Here is a 12,991-nt window from a genome sequence, read left to right as displayed (position 1 = left end):
TGGAGAGGAGTGGGACTAGCAGAGTGCCTGTGCAGGCAGGCCGCATTGCTTGAGCAAGGATCATCTGCCAGCAGGTACAAAACGAACAATGGGTACACCTCAGCGCATCCTTAGGATCCCAGGGAGAAAACATAAACAGAGTTCTCCCCCTGGGTCCCTCTTGCCCCCTGGCCTTCAGGGGAATGACAAGTTCAGAGCAATATTCTAAGAAGAGGAGGTTGGGTGCTTTGTAAGACAGTCTGTGTTGGCCAGCCAGGCATGTTACCAAAGAGACTTGGCCTGAATTGGGGGTAGTTAGGTGCCAGGCCCTCAACTCTTATGTCCTAACTGGACTCCTCCCTTCAGTTTCTTCCTGTGGCCCCAACTTTTCCCTTGACCTTCATAACCCAAGCCCATCTTGCCCTCTGCTGGCTTCCCCAGCCCCACGTGGTTAGTGCTCTGAACATTACCCTTCCCACGCTCTCCCGGGGCACCTGACATACAGTAGTGGCAGCTCTTACTAGAAATATCTTCTACCCCTCTGCCACCTGCTGCCCAGGCCCAGCCTCTTTGCCCAGTCATCTTTTCCAGTAGTATCCATGCTCACAACTTCTTACAATATTGGGCTGATCTCATCACCCAATCCCCCCAGCTTCATCCTGCTTTCTCCTTCCCAGCCTGCCCACCCCTCTCCTTATAATCTCCCACTCAGCTCTCTCAGAGTCCCCAACACCCCACCTCAGTCTTCCTTGTCTTCTTTACCACTTTCCCTGCCATTCCAACCTAGTGCAAATGTTTCCTCCTGGGAACCTTTTTTAAATTTTTTTGCCAATCCTGGGCCTTGGACTTAGTGCCTGAGCACTGTCCCTGGCTTCTTTTTGCTCAAGGCTAGCACTCTGCCAACTTGAGCCATCTCTGGCCATTTTCTATATATGTGGTGCAGAGGAATCAAACCCAGGGCTTCATGTATATGAGGCGAGCACTCTTGCCACTAGGCCATATTCCCAGCCCGCTCGGGGAACCTTTTAGAGCTATACTATCTAACAGTGCAGTATTGGCTACTTACAGCTATTTAAATTCGCATTTTAATTTCTTAAAACTCAATGAAATTTTGGGGATGTGCTAGCACTGGAGCTTGAACTCAAGGCCTCACACTTTTGCCCAATTTTTTCACTCAAGGTTGGTACTGTACTGCTTGAGCCATACTTCCACTTTCCGCTTTTTGCTACTTAATTAGAGACAAGAAGCTCTCAAGTTCATCCACCTGGGCTGACTTTAAACTATGCTACTCAGAACTCAGCCCCCTGAATAGCCACCAGCATCTGCCACCAGCATCTGACTAAAACTCAGTAACATTTTAAACTTACTTAGTTCGTGCAAGCCACATTTCAAGTATTCTTAGCCACATGAGGCTACCAGCTTTCATCCTAGACAGCATAATCATAAAGAATGCCTATCAGCACAGGAGGGGAGGCAGTACTGGGGTTTGAACTCAAGGTCTTGTGCTTGCCTAGCTAGTGCTCTAATATTTGAACCATGTCTCATGTAGAGGATTCTCCTCTCTGTGGATGAGTCTTAGCTCCCACCCAGATGGAAAACTGCAAGCAAGGAGCCACTCAGCTGCTCAGTAAAGCAAGTATCTGATAATTTTTTGTGCAACCAACGTAATAGGATAAGGGCTGGCCTAGGATCACATAAGTAAGGTAAAAACAGAGAAAATCTAGGCTCTCAACCCACAGCCAAGCCTCCTTTCCAGATCTGCCTCCTCTCTGCTGCATTTACCTAGCAATGCCTGCCATGGAGCACAGCACATATGCTAGCAATCCATTTTTAATTCCTCTAAAATAGTATCAATTACTCTACAGCCTGAGGGGTCAAGAAAGAGGCCACCATACACGGTCTAGGGAACAACAGCTAGATAGGGAACCAAACATCTATGGAGATCCAGCATTCACAGTATGGCTTCCCTGGGTTCCTGAAGCAGGAGGGTGGCAAGGCATAAGAAACAAGACAAGGGTACTTACATAGGTGTCATGGTCGTAGAGTTCTACTACAATGCTGGGTGGCTGCTCTGCAATGCTGGCCGGCTCGCCAAAAATTTCAATCTCATAGAAAATCAGTGTCTGGTCCCAGGTGGGGTTCAGAGTATTCTTCACCACCACTGTCTTCTGGCTCTGGTGTAAGAAGGAGACGATTGCGTAGGGATCTGTATGGATTGGGAAGAGAGAAAGGACACAGCCAGATCCATGAGAGTCACCTGAACCACAAAACTGGAGCGGGGCTGTGGTTGTCCCTCTGGAGAAATAGCATTCAAGCTGGAACTTGTTTCCCCCCAAGGAACTCTCCTAGCCCTTCTATGAAGCCTCTCTATGGCAGGCCCCCACGGGGAAATGGAATATGGTCTCAGCATGAGCATGAGAGTCCCAGAACTTCTGCCAGCAAGGGTTCTAACAAAGCCTAATCACCAAGGCTGGTCACTAGATGTTGGGAGCTGGGAACAGATTTTGAGGAGAATGTAAAGTATCTGCACAGACAAATATAAAATTACAATTCTGATCAGAATCTTGAGGAATAAAATAAATAAGTAGGTTTGTGGCAAGGATGAAGGATGTTCTGGCTTCCTTAAGAAAGAAGAGCAGAGAGAAATGTTGGGCTCTGGGAACTCTGAAATGCCATCAGAATAATATGACCAGGACTTTGTGTCAGCAAGGTACTTCTCACAGAACAGACTAGACAGGACAGAAGTAGGCATAGGGAGATCAGTTATGAGTTTACTACAGTGGTCCAGGCAGAGATGGTACTGGCTTAACTGGATGTAGACTCAGTTTTGAAGCAGCAGGTGGTGTGAGCTCCTTGCCAACCCACTCCTTTGCAGCCTGGGATCCAACTACAAGTCATTCTTTCTGCCTAGTCCCAAAGCAAATGATATCATTCGCAGATTTGGGAATGGTGGCTCTCAAATGCACACACAGAGATTGCTGGGTTGCAGCCCACACCTTGATGCAGCCAGTGCAGGTGGGGCCCCTGGAGTTCTAAGAAGTTCCCAGGTGATGCTGATGCTGCCATTGGGGATGCACTTGGGAACCAGTGCAAGAGAAGGAAGGTTCTGTGGCACTGAGTGTGTGGGGTTGGGAGGGAGGAAGAGATCTTGGAGGAAGTTCTTCTACCTGCTCCTAACAGAACATCAGCTTGCAGACAGGGTCCAATGTGATGTCATTTAGTAAGACTCAAATGATGAAGGTGCTTGGATAGGAAATTCCGAGGATACAGGAAGCTGCCAATTGGGTGTTGAATGGGGAGGACAAAAGCAATGCCCTAACACAACCTGTTAGCTTCACCTTGTCCCATCCTGCAGTAGCTTGCAGGCTCTGAGCCCACAGGCCAGCTCCAGCACTACCAGTGACTCCCCAGGTAACTTCAAGAGGACCTGGGTGACCTTGTTGGCCTCAGAGGGATTCAGAAATATTTAGTATAAACCCAGCTTCCCCAAAAAGGGGAAGCAGGATTTCCTGGCCAGAAGAAGTGTAAGGGGCAAGCCTTGGCTACTGCAAGCAGAGAGAGGGGCTGGCAGGAGTGACAGTAGAAGCCATAGGGAGATAGGAGGGTTACCAGCCAGACTCCCATTAAGGAATGGAGACACAGGAGTTTGAGAGTGTGCCTGTTACCCAACTAGCTGGTTATAAGGTTGAAGAGTCTCTGCATTAAGAGTAGAAGCCTTGGGCACCTGCTGGATGAGAGTGCTGAGTTGGCTATTAATGGAGGTTGCCCTGAGGCTGAGGCCAGCCTGCCAGCACAGGCACAAATGCATTAGTGGGGTCAAATTATAGAGGGCCTCTACAGGAAATTGGTTTTGAACCTGATGCCAATAGAAGGCCCCTGGAGGAAGAAAGGGCAGGGAGAGACCAGCATGGCTCACCACCCCTACCTGGAGGGAAGCTCCCTGGCATGAGGCTCCCCTTTCCATGCACCAGCCCTGGTGGGGCTGGCCCTAAGCCCTTTCCCTCCTGCCCCTGGCAGGGCCCAGCGGCGTCTGTGCATTTAATGAAACCGTCTGGCTGTGATACCATCAGCTTCAAGCTCGGCAGAGGACCTCTCCCAGTTCCAGTAAGGAAAGGAGGGTGTGTTCCGATAAATAAAACCATATTAGAAAGCCAGTGAAAAAGCCCCTTTTGTTCCCGCCCCCCTGTGCTTCCCAATGCTTTATTTTTATAAGCATGCGGGCCTCAGACTGACCGCGTTTACACAAAGATCACAATTGCACATTGTAGCGGCTGTGCACACTGTATTGGTGTTGGCAGCACCCCCCACGCTGGCCCCGGAGCAGGCTGACTCCTTCCAGAAGCCCCATCAGCTCAGGCAATGAGCTCAACACTGGAGGGGGACAGGCTTTCAAACAAAACTCACCCAGACCCACACAGGAGTGCCCCACCCGCCCATGGGAGGGAAACACACAACAAAGGCATTGTAAAGAGCAAGCCTGGAGGCCTGGGGCCTCAGACACTAAGCTACTGTGTGCTGAGGCCTGGCCTTGCCCCCAACAGGGCCAGCCCCTCCTCCCAGAAAAGAAACAAGGAAGGGGGGCCTTGTTGCTACAGCAAGGTGGTGAGATAGACTCCGACACACCCACTTGTGGGGATGCAAAGAGGAGGGAAGGCTGCTTCACAAAGAGGGGTGAAGTACTGGGTGCTCCAAGTCCATCACAGCCTTGGACTGGGTCCTGACTGCCAGGCCATGTGAAGCACCCCTTGGGCTGAAGAATACGTTTGGGTGGGATCTCTCCGGACATGGACACACAAGGGTTCCAGCAGAGTCCCTCATCACAAGAGAGCCAAGGACCCCTGTCACCAAGTCCCCAAAAAGGCAATTCTTTGGCTCGATCCAGAGCCTTGTTGCTCTGACTTTCCTACAGCAGCGCTAGGCTTCCTCCACGGGCCTTCTCATCAGCCAGTCTAGACCTCCAGCATGGAGGCAGGGCAGTGTTACCCCTTGGTCAGAAAAGGAGGCTTTGCCCCAGAAAGACTGTCACTAGCCCATGATCACAGAATCAGATTCCCCACTCCTGGACTAATGCTTCTTTGGCCACACCGAGCTCCTAAGAAGGAGAAGGTGGGGTAAACTGCTAACAATGGAGGCAATGCAAATTAAAACTATCCTACAGCAATATTTTTCCTGTAAAATTAAGAAAAACTGTTAAAAAAATTATAAAACTCAGTGTTGGCAAAGACTGCAAAATAAGTATTCCCCTTTATTGCCGGAAGCAATTCTGTAACCTTTTAGAAAAGTAATTGAGCATGAGTAGTTTGCCCTGGAAACATAAAAGGGTTTATACTCATTTTCCTATATTCTTGGGAATTATCCAAATTAGCCAAGAGCTAAAGATGTGCACTCTGACATAATTTGTAATACATCATTTATTTGTTATACAAAGTACTGATTGACTATAATGTGGTAGGTTAACACAGGTGCTAGAAATAAGAACCACAGTTCAACCTCTTGTCATCATAACTATGGGGTGAAATGGCAACTGAACAACAATTACTATGCAAGGCGAAGTGCAACTGAACATTGGACCATACCTGCGAGGGGTGGGAGAATCCCTGTGTAGCCTGTTGGAATCTAGCCAAGCTTCCCAAAACAGATTTCCTACCTGGAGTCGAGAACAAGGAAAATAGAGCATTCATTTCCAAGCACCTAGTGTGGCACTAGCAAAGACACCACAGAGCACAGAGGCTTGGGAAACAGTAGTTAGCCTGGGTGAAAAGATGAAGGAAAGAAATATCAAGGACTGGACGTGGGTCATGGTAGAAGAGGAGGTGGACAGATCTCGCAGTCCTGAACTGATGATAAGCACTGTGGATGAGTCCTGCTAATGGGTGGTTCCCAGTTCTCTGGGGGAGCTAGGGTTTACTCAGGTTAGCAGCTTGTCCCCTCGAAGCTGCACACAGGCCTGGTATACCACTGGGCTATAAATCTAGAAGCTCTTTCCCAGTTTCTCTCACTCAAGAACCCTTTTATTTTGTCTTTCTTCTTTTGTTTTGCCTCCCTTACCCTCCCCAAAACAGATAAACAAGACCAAAAAGAAAACAACAAAGAAAAAAAAACTTCATTTCCATTTCCTGGAGTTCATTTTGATAAATATTATTGCATATGATCAGAGGCACAGAGGCATTGCGCCTTTGTTTTCCTCCCTTGAGACTATCCTCCTTTAGTATCACTTTACATGAATGTCTAGAGTCCCGCATAATTTATCCAGTCCCAGTGTATTTTTAGATCTAGCTTCAGAATATGAGCAAGTTTACTTTAAAAAATATTGTTATTGTAAAGGTGATGTACAGAGGGTTACAGTTACATATATTAGGTAAAGAGTACATTTCTTTTTGAACAGTGTCACCCTTTCCCTCACTTTCTCCAAGTTTTCCCTTCCCCTCCCCCCCCCACAATTGTATAGTTCATTTTCAACATAGTGTCTAAGGAGTATTTGAAGTAGAGCATTTCACAAGCCTCCAGTGCATACTGGAAAATCTCTCCTTAAGCTTGTCAGGTGGATTACCCCAGCCAGTGCCTACTTGAGCAAAACGCTGTGATTGGAACAGGGAGGAAATATGATTGGGACAGTGTCCAGACAGCAGAAGCCTCAAAGCAAGAACTTCCCAGGACAGAGTCCAGATCTGGGAGAAAACTAGAGCACTGGTCACCAAGATGTGGCTCCGGCTGTGCAGCAGCTGTGGTTCATCAGACCATACAGTGTCCTGGCATGGTAGGAACATCTCCCAGGACAACCTACCTGACATACCACTTCACCCTCCCAGGATCCAGAGACCAGCAAAGAACCATCTGCTTTCTTGACAAACGTGCTCTGTAGATTAATAAATAATGTGATGCTGCTCTACAAGCCATCTATCACTAGCTTGGTTAGGCTGAGCCTACCAATCCATGAGACCTTCAAAGAAATATCTCTACGCCCTGCCCCACAAAGCTAAGGGTGTTCCCCCGGAATGTGGTGACATCATGACAGTGTTACCCAAAAATCCTCTATCTGAGATAGCTATTCCATCTGCAGAGCTATGGCTCCACCCAACAAACACAGCAGCAGTTGTCAGCCAGGGACAGGGCAGAGCAGAGCTCCAGGGAAACAACTGAGCAAAGGAAACGGCTTCTACCTGCTGACTTCCCTTCAGACGATCAGTCAACAATGAGGAATATTCCAGCTCATACTGTGCTCAGGGAGAAACAGCTGTCACTTCCTGGGGCGGCAGGGCTAGGAACTGCACTGACTTGTGATTTCTAAGTCCTCTCAAATGACAGCAAAGCCAGCATGCTTAGCAAATGCTCACAGGGTGGTGGCAACCCCATCTCAACAGCAAAGGGAAGCCACTGAAATTAGCCAGCATCCTACATTTTGTCTGCTTAAGTCTAGGCAGGCCACACGTTCCAAAACACAAGCACACATGCCACAGACACCCTCACATGGACCCATGCTTGTCAAATTCAAAAGTCCCACCAAGTTGCAATCCTCGGTCTGCCTGTACAGCAATGTTCCCACAAGAGCCTCTTTCTCTCAAGTTTAGTGTTGCTCAATAAGGCACCTCTAGATGTGCACTCTGTTCCTTAGCCAGGAAGGAGTAGATATGGCCCCAGCATCTGAGCAGTCTCAAAGGCCACCATAAGGAGACAAGCAGAATCCACAGGAGCAAAGAGTCCAGGAAACATGAGTTAGAAGCAGGATTGTGTCCTAAGGACGGTCCCCTCTGCCTGAAACACAGGCAGACAGCTGGAAAGTGCTCCCCGCAGCAGAAGGATCTAGACCCTTCCCTGGCCCCAGACATTCTGAATTCACACATGAGTTTCCTCAGAGAAATGCCAGCCGGTGGCCATGCACAGCCTCAAGCAGCCAGCCACCCTGGGGTCAGTTCCAGGGGAGAAATTGCTTTGGTTTAGGGTTTGGGAGTGAAAATAAACACTCTGGGTTTTATAGGTTCCCCCGTGTTGGCTGCTGTTTTCCTTTCCAACAGCTGCTCAATCAGGCCTTTCATTCAGAAGCTGGTGGCCTCTGAGGAAGCCCTGGGCAGTGCCCTCAAAGCTCAAGGGATGTTTATCTGAGGGGTGCGGGAGGGAGCCAGAATGGAAAGTGTGACGTCTTTGCAGACCTATGCCAAGCTGACCCTGTAGCCTGGGGTCCCCAGACTGAGCACTGGTTCCCCACATTGGTCCCTTGGTAGGAGTCCCTGCTCCTCCCCTGCCCCCCACAGGAGTCCTCAGCCAGCTAGGCCCACAGAGGACAAGGGCTCTTCCATCTGAGCCCCATCTGGTCACCTGCCCCACACAAACCTGCTGCCTGTACCCATCACCTCTCAGGAGGTGGAAGCGAGGCTGTGAGTTAGTCCATTTCTTTGTTCTCAAGGTCAAGTCCAATGCCAGAGTCTTAGACTCACTTCCCCAGAAGTCATCACTTGCAAGCATTTACCTGCTGCCAGACTGCTAATGGTAATACACTCACTGGCTTTGCAATGCTGCACAGAGGGTATGCTCAGGCCCCAGACCCCAAAGTCCAGAAGAGAAGGCAATTCACCCATGCCTGTCTGTATGCAGAGGGCTACGGAGTCGGTCACTGAGAGCAAAGGAAAACAGCCACAGCTGGGGGTGCAGAGATGGGGGCTACAGTAGGCCCCACTTGGGGAGAATGGGCCAGAAGGAACACAGGCATATGGTAGTCAACTACAGAGCCTTTCTGTGACCAGGAGGCCACTCTCCTGAAACTCAGTCCTACTCAGCCAAACAGCAGGTTATGGATGGTGATAGCTTGTCTCTAATTCCTAGCTCTGTCTCTTGCCAGTTAGTTTTTAACTCAAGCAAGTTAGTAAACCTCTTCTCTCCCTTTCTTCACCTGTAAAAAGGGATGTTGGAGGTCTACCTCATAGAGTAGTAGAAAGGTCACATGAAATAGACTCAGCAGCTGCTTGGGTAGAGAGTGACACTCTGTAAGTATCATTCTTTTGGTGCCTGGTGCTTCAGGGTCAGAAGGTAGACAAGGTACTTTCCAGAGAAGTTCACAGCCGAAGAGGGGAGGTTGTGGCAGATAAAAAGCAAGTGATCTGGAGAGATCTAGAAAGATGCTGGCCAAGAGCTGAGGAAGCAGCAACCAGCTTTGTTTGGGGGAGAGTCAGATGCATCAGGGCTGGGAATGACAGATTGACTATGGGGGTCACTAGGCTAAAATTGAGGAGAAAATACATTCTAGACAGACAGGATGCTTGATGAAAAGGCCAGACGTGGAAAAGATGCTAGCAAAACATACAAAACTGGAGCTAATGTGAAAGGGCACAAACACAAGGTGGAATGGGTGAGGTTCACAGGAGATGCCTCTCAAAGGACTTATATGCCAGGCTGAAGAGTAGCAGATTAATTTCAAAATAACTATGCTTGAAAGTAGGATGGCAACTTGCCCAGGCATGTCTTGGCAGGGAAAGCAGAAAGACACCAAGTGACCTGGATAAGAAGGGCAGCATGAGATGGCAGTGTGACATGAAAGAGGAAGGAACAGATCTGAGACATTCAGAGGAGTTTCCCAGACCAAGACAGAAGGCATAGAGGAGCTGGGGTGAGAGGATCACGGAGCTGAGTTTGGATGGGGTGAATTGCTCAGATAAATTGCTATTTGTGCCATGAAGCAGGTAGAGAAGGTAAAGGAGGCTGCTAGAGAGCCAGAGGAGAATGGTAGCTTATGAGCCAAGACCAGAGGAGCTTTCAGGAAAGAGTCAATCAAGCCAGACCCTGCTGAGGAGTCAAGTGAGCCATGGAGGAGGGTCATGTGACCTTAGGAGGCCACAGGACCCTCACAATAGCATCCAGCAATGACTGCACTCCACCCAGGAGAAGATATGCTGGGCCCCATTCCCTAGATGTTGGCCTTCAGGCCCAACATCTGTGCTGTCAACTCTCTGAGGATGATCCTCTGCTCTGCCACCTACCAGAGAATGAGTCCTTGTCCATCGCAGGCAGGTCCCGGGCCTGGTACATGTAGCAGCGTAAGTGGTAGCGGTTCCCATCTTGAAGGAAGAAACAAAGATGCTAAGGTGAAGAGCTGATGGTGGCTAAGGGCTGGAGCTACAGGGTGGGGACTGCCCCTAGTGAGGGCAGCAAAAGACACAAAAACCCTGTGGGAGTGAGTCTCTCCAGGTCAGGAGGAAAGGTCAGAGCTCAAAGGCAGACACTTGACTGCTGAGTACTTAAGCCAGGTTAGAGCTGAGGAAGAAGGGCAGAGGAAGGGGAAGGAGGAAAGGCCAGACCTATGACAGGACAGTACAATGCACAGGGCCAAGGATGTCCAATCTCAAACACATCACACACATAGACATGCACAAACAGACGTACATATACAGACACACCAAATAACACTGACTGTAAAAACATGCAGACTCAATTCTTCCCACACAAACACCTGACCACATAATTCCATACACTCAGAGGTATAAGGCTACCCACCCTTCATACCTCTGAGCATCACTTACAATCAAAGATGCAGGAGATTGTGGGTCTGTTTACACCGAAGCTCAGGGTAGACACAGACATGGAATCTTCACTCCTGTCATCCACCACACCACCCTGGAGACACAAAGGTGGTGTCATGGGCATATTCTCACCCCCTGGGACTGAGAGTTGGCAGACAGTATCCCAGAGAGCTAGGTCCCCAAGGTCATGAAATTCCCCATACAGCAGTGCTGAAAGCAGGGCCATTAGCCTTGGATTTCACTCTGGAGAGCACATCTTCACCTGCAGCGTCATTATATGCCAATGTCAAAGCCCCAGAGGACTATGGGAAACTCCTCTGCCCCTTCAGAGAAGACCAAGCATCCAGAATGGAATCCTGAGCTATTCCTCTCTCTCTCAGGTCAGGGCTTGGGAGAGTCCAGAGGTATGGACAGAGACAAGATCAGGAGATAGGGTGGGTCTATAGTCTGGCTCAATTTGTCAGATTACTATGCACAAATTCAGAGGGCCAGCCTGTTGCCTTGTGCTCATCAGCACTAGGTTCTAATATTTAACCACAAGTCAGTTGAGGGTGGAGGACACCAAGATCAGGACACTACACACACACACACACACACACACACACACTTCTCTGGGGGCATTCTCTCAGGCTCATCTGTCTCTCTCCCAGGGCCAGAAGCTCCAACCACACCTGCAGCCAGACTGGAGAGAATGGCCCTACTTCTCAGATGCCTGGTGCTGCCCGCTCCCTTTGCATTCTCTGGGATTTCTCCAACCCTCTTTTGTCTTTTTGTGCTCCATCTCAGGGATGACAGGGTATAGTAACAAGGAGTCTCTGCTCTAATTCCTTTTCCCAGTAGCTCTCCTAACCCCACAGATGCACATATACCTTCTATGAAAGCCCTAGCTTCCTCATCCCACCAGACCCAGATTGGTCAGGCCCCAGGACCTCCTTAACTTTTGTCCTGGCTGGAGCCATTTCCAGAGAATCCCCTCAGACCTTGGAGCTCCAAGGTCCCCATACTCCAGACTCATGCTTCCAAATATGTGACACTACTGCTACTTCTGTGTCCTCCTCTCCAAATCATGCTTACCTGAATTCCTAGTCTCAGAAACCCACTAGATGCCTGTCCTCCCACTTCCAGCCTGCCCATCTTCAAGCCAAAACAAACTTTGTGACCCAGTGGCTCCAGGTTTGAATCCTTCAGTGGCTCTTACACCTGTAGTGTCAGAGTTCTGATGCTTTAATCCTGGCGACCGGTCGGTCCGGTCTCCCCATCCAACACCAAGGCTTGCTATTCCCAGGTCCAGTCCTCTGCTGCAGGTAGGCCACTCTCCCATCCCATGCTCTACCTTAGCCAGTGGCCCTCAGCACTCCAGCCCCTGTGCAACAGCAGATACCCTCGGTGCCTAAGTAAAGCCCACTCAGATGGGGGGGGGTGTCCCTCCATGTCCTTCCAGTCTCCCTGTAAAGGGTACACACATAGCACACATGCAGATGTGATATGAGGGGTCCTGCTGTAGCTGAGTGGGCTCTGGCCCCTCCCACTGGGCATTCTCCTTTCTTATAGGGAGAATACAGTCACACACACACACACACACACACACACACACACACACACAGCCTTCCTTTGGCCACAATTTTATTTTATTTGTTTTTATTGTCAAACTGATGTACAGAGAGGTTAAGTTTCATACGTTAGGCATTGGATACATTTCTTGTACTGCTTGTTACCTCCTCCCTCATTCCCCCTTCCCCCTCCCCCTTTCCCTCTCCCCCCATGAGTTGTTCAGTTGGTTTACACCAGTTTTGCAAGTATTGCTTTGGTAGTCATTGTCTTCTTATCCTGTGTCTCTCGATTTTGCTATTCCCTTTCACTTTCCTAGTTCTAATACCAGTATACACGGTTTCCAATGAACTCAGATAAGATACAGTGATAGTTCAGGTACAACCACAGGAAGGGGATACAAGAGGATCATCAACAATAGAAGCTATGGTTTCACATGGCATGTTGAAAGTAATTACAACAGTGATATAGCAGTTGTTTCCATAACATGGAGTTCATGTCACTTAGTATTATCTTATGTGTTCATAAGGGCATAGCTATTGGGCTCTTGTGGTCCTCTGCTGTGACTAGCCTAAACCTGTGCTAATTATTCCTTATGAGGGAGACCATAGAGTCCATGTTTCTTTGGGTCTGGCTTACTTCACTTAGTATAATTTTTTCCAAGTCCTTCCATTTCCTTACGAATGGGGCAATGTCATTATTTCTGATAGAGGCATAAAATTCCATTGTGTATGTGTACCACATTTTCCTGATCCATTCGTCTACTGAGGGGCATCTGGGTTAGTTCCATATTTTAGCTATGACAAATTGTGCTGCGATGAACATTGTTGTGCTGGTGTCGGCCACAATTTTAATATGGCTCTAAAACCAGATCACTTGGGCTCTGATGCTGATCCTGTCATTAACTGTGTGACTTTTGGCAAATTACTAAACTTCCCTGAATGGATCTTTTTGTA

General features: G+C 48.8%; 1 protein-coding gene across 22 annotated transcripts in view; it reads right to left on the bottom strand.

The window, feature by feature from the left end:
* Dysf (dysferlin) overlaps positions 1–12,991 on the bottom strand; it is a 200,501-nt gene that overhangs the window by 71,281 nt on the left and 116,229 nt on the right. For all 22 annotated transcript variants that reach the window (XM_048352710.1, XM_048352719.1, XM_048352716.1 and 19 more), the window contains 3 exons: positions 10,488–10,581; positions 9,948–10,025; positions 2,004–2,185 (listed from right to left, as the gene is read on the bottom strand). In XM_048352710.1, coding sequence (XP_048208667.1) covers positions 2,004–2,185; positions 9,948–10,025; positions 10,488–10,581 — 354 coding nt within the window. The remainder of the gene's footprint in view (positions 1–2,003; positions 2,186–9,947; positions 10,026–10,487; positions 10,582–12,991) is intronic.

This window comes from Perognathus longimembris, chromosome 8 (assembly GCF_023159225.1).
Source record: "Perognathus longimembris pacificus isolate PPM17 chromosome 8, ASM2315922v1, whole genome shotgun sequence".
Taxonomy (NCBI): Eukaryota; Metazoa; Chordata; class Mammalia; order Rodentia; family Heteromyidae; genus Perognathus; species Perognathus longimembris.
Note: the sequence above shows the minus strand (reverse complement) of the source record. Positions and strands in the feature narration are given on the sequence as shown.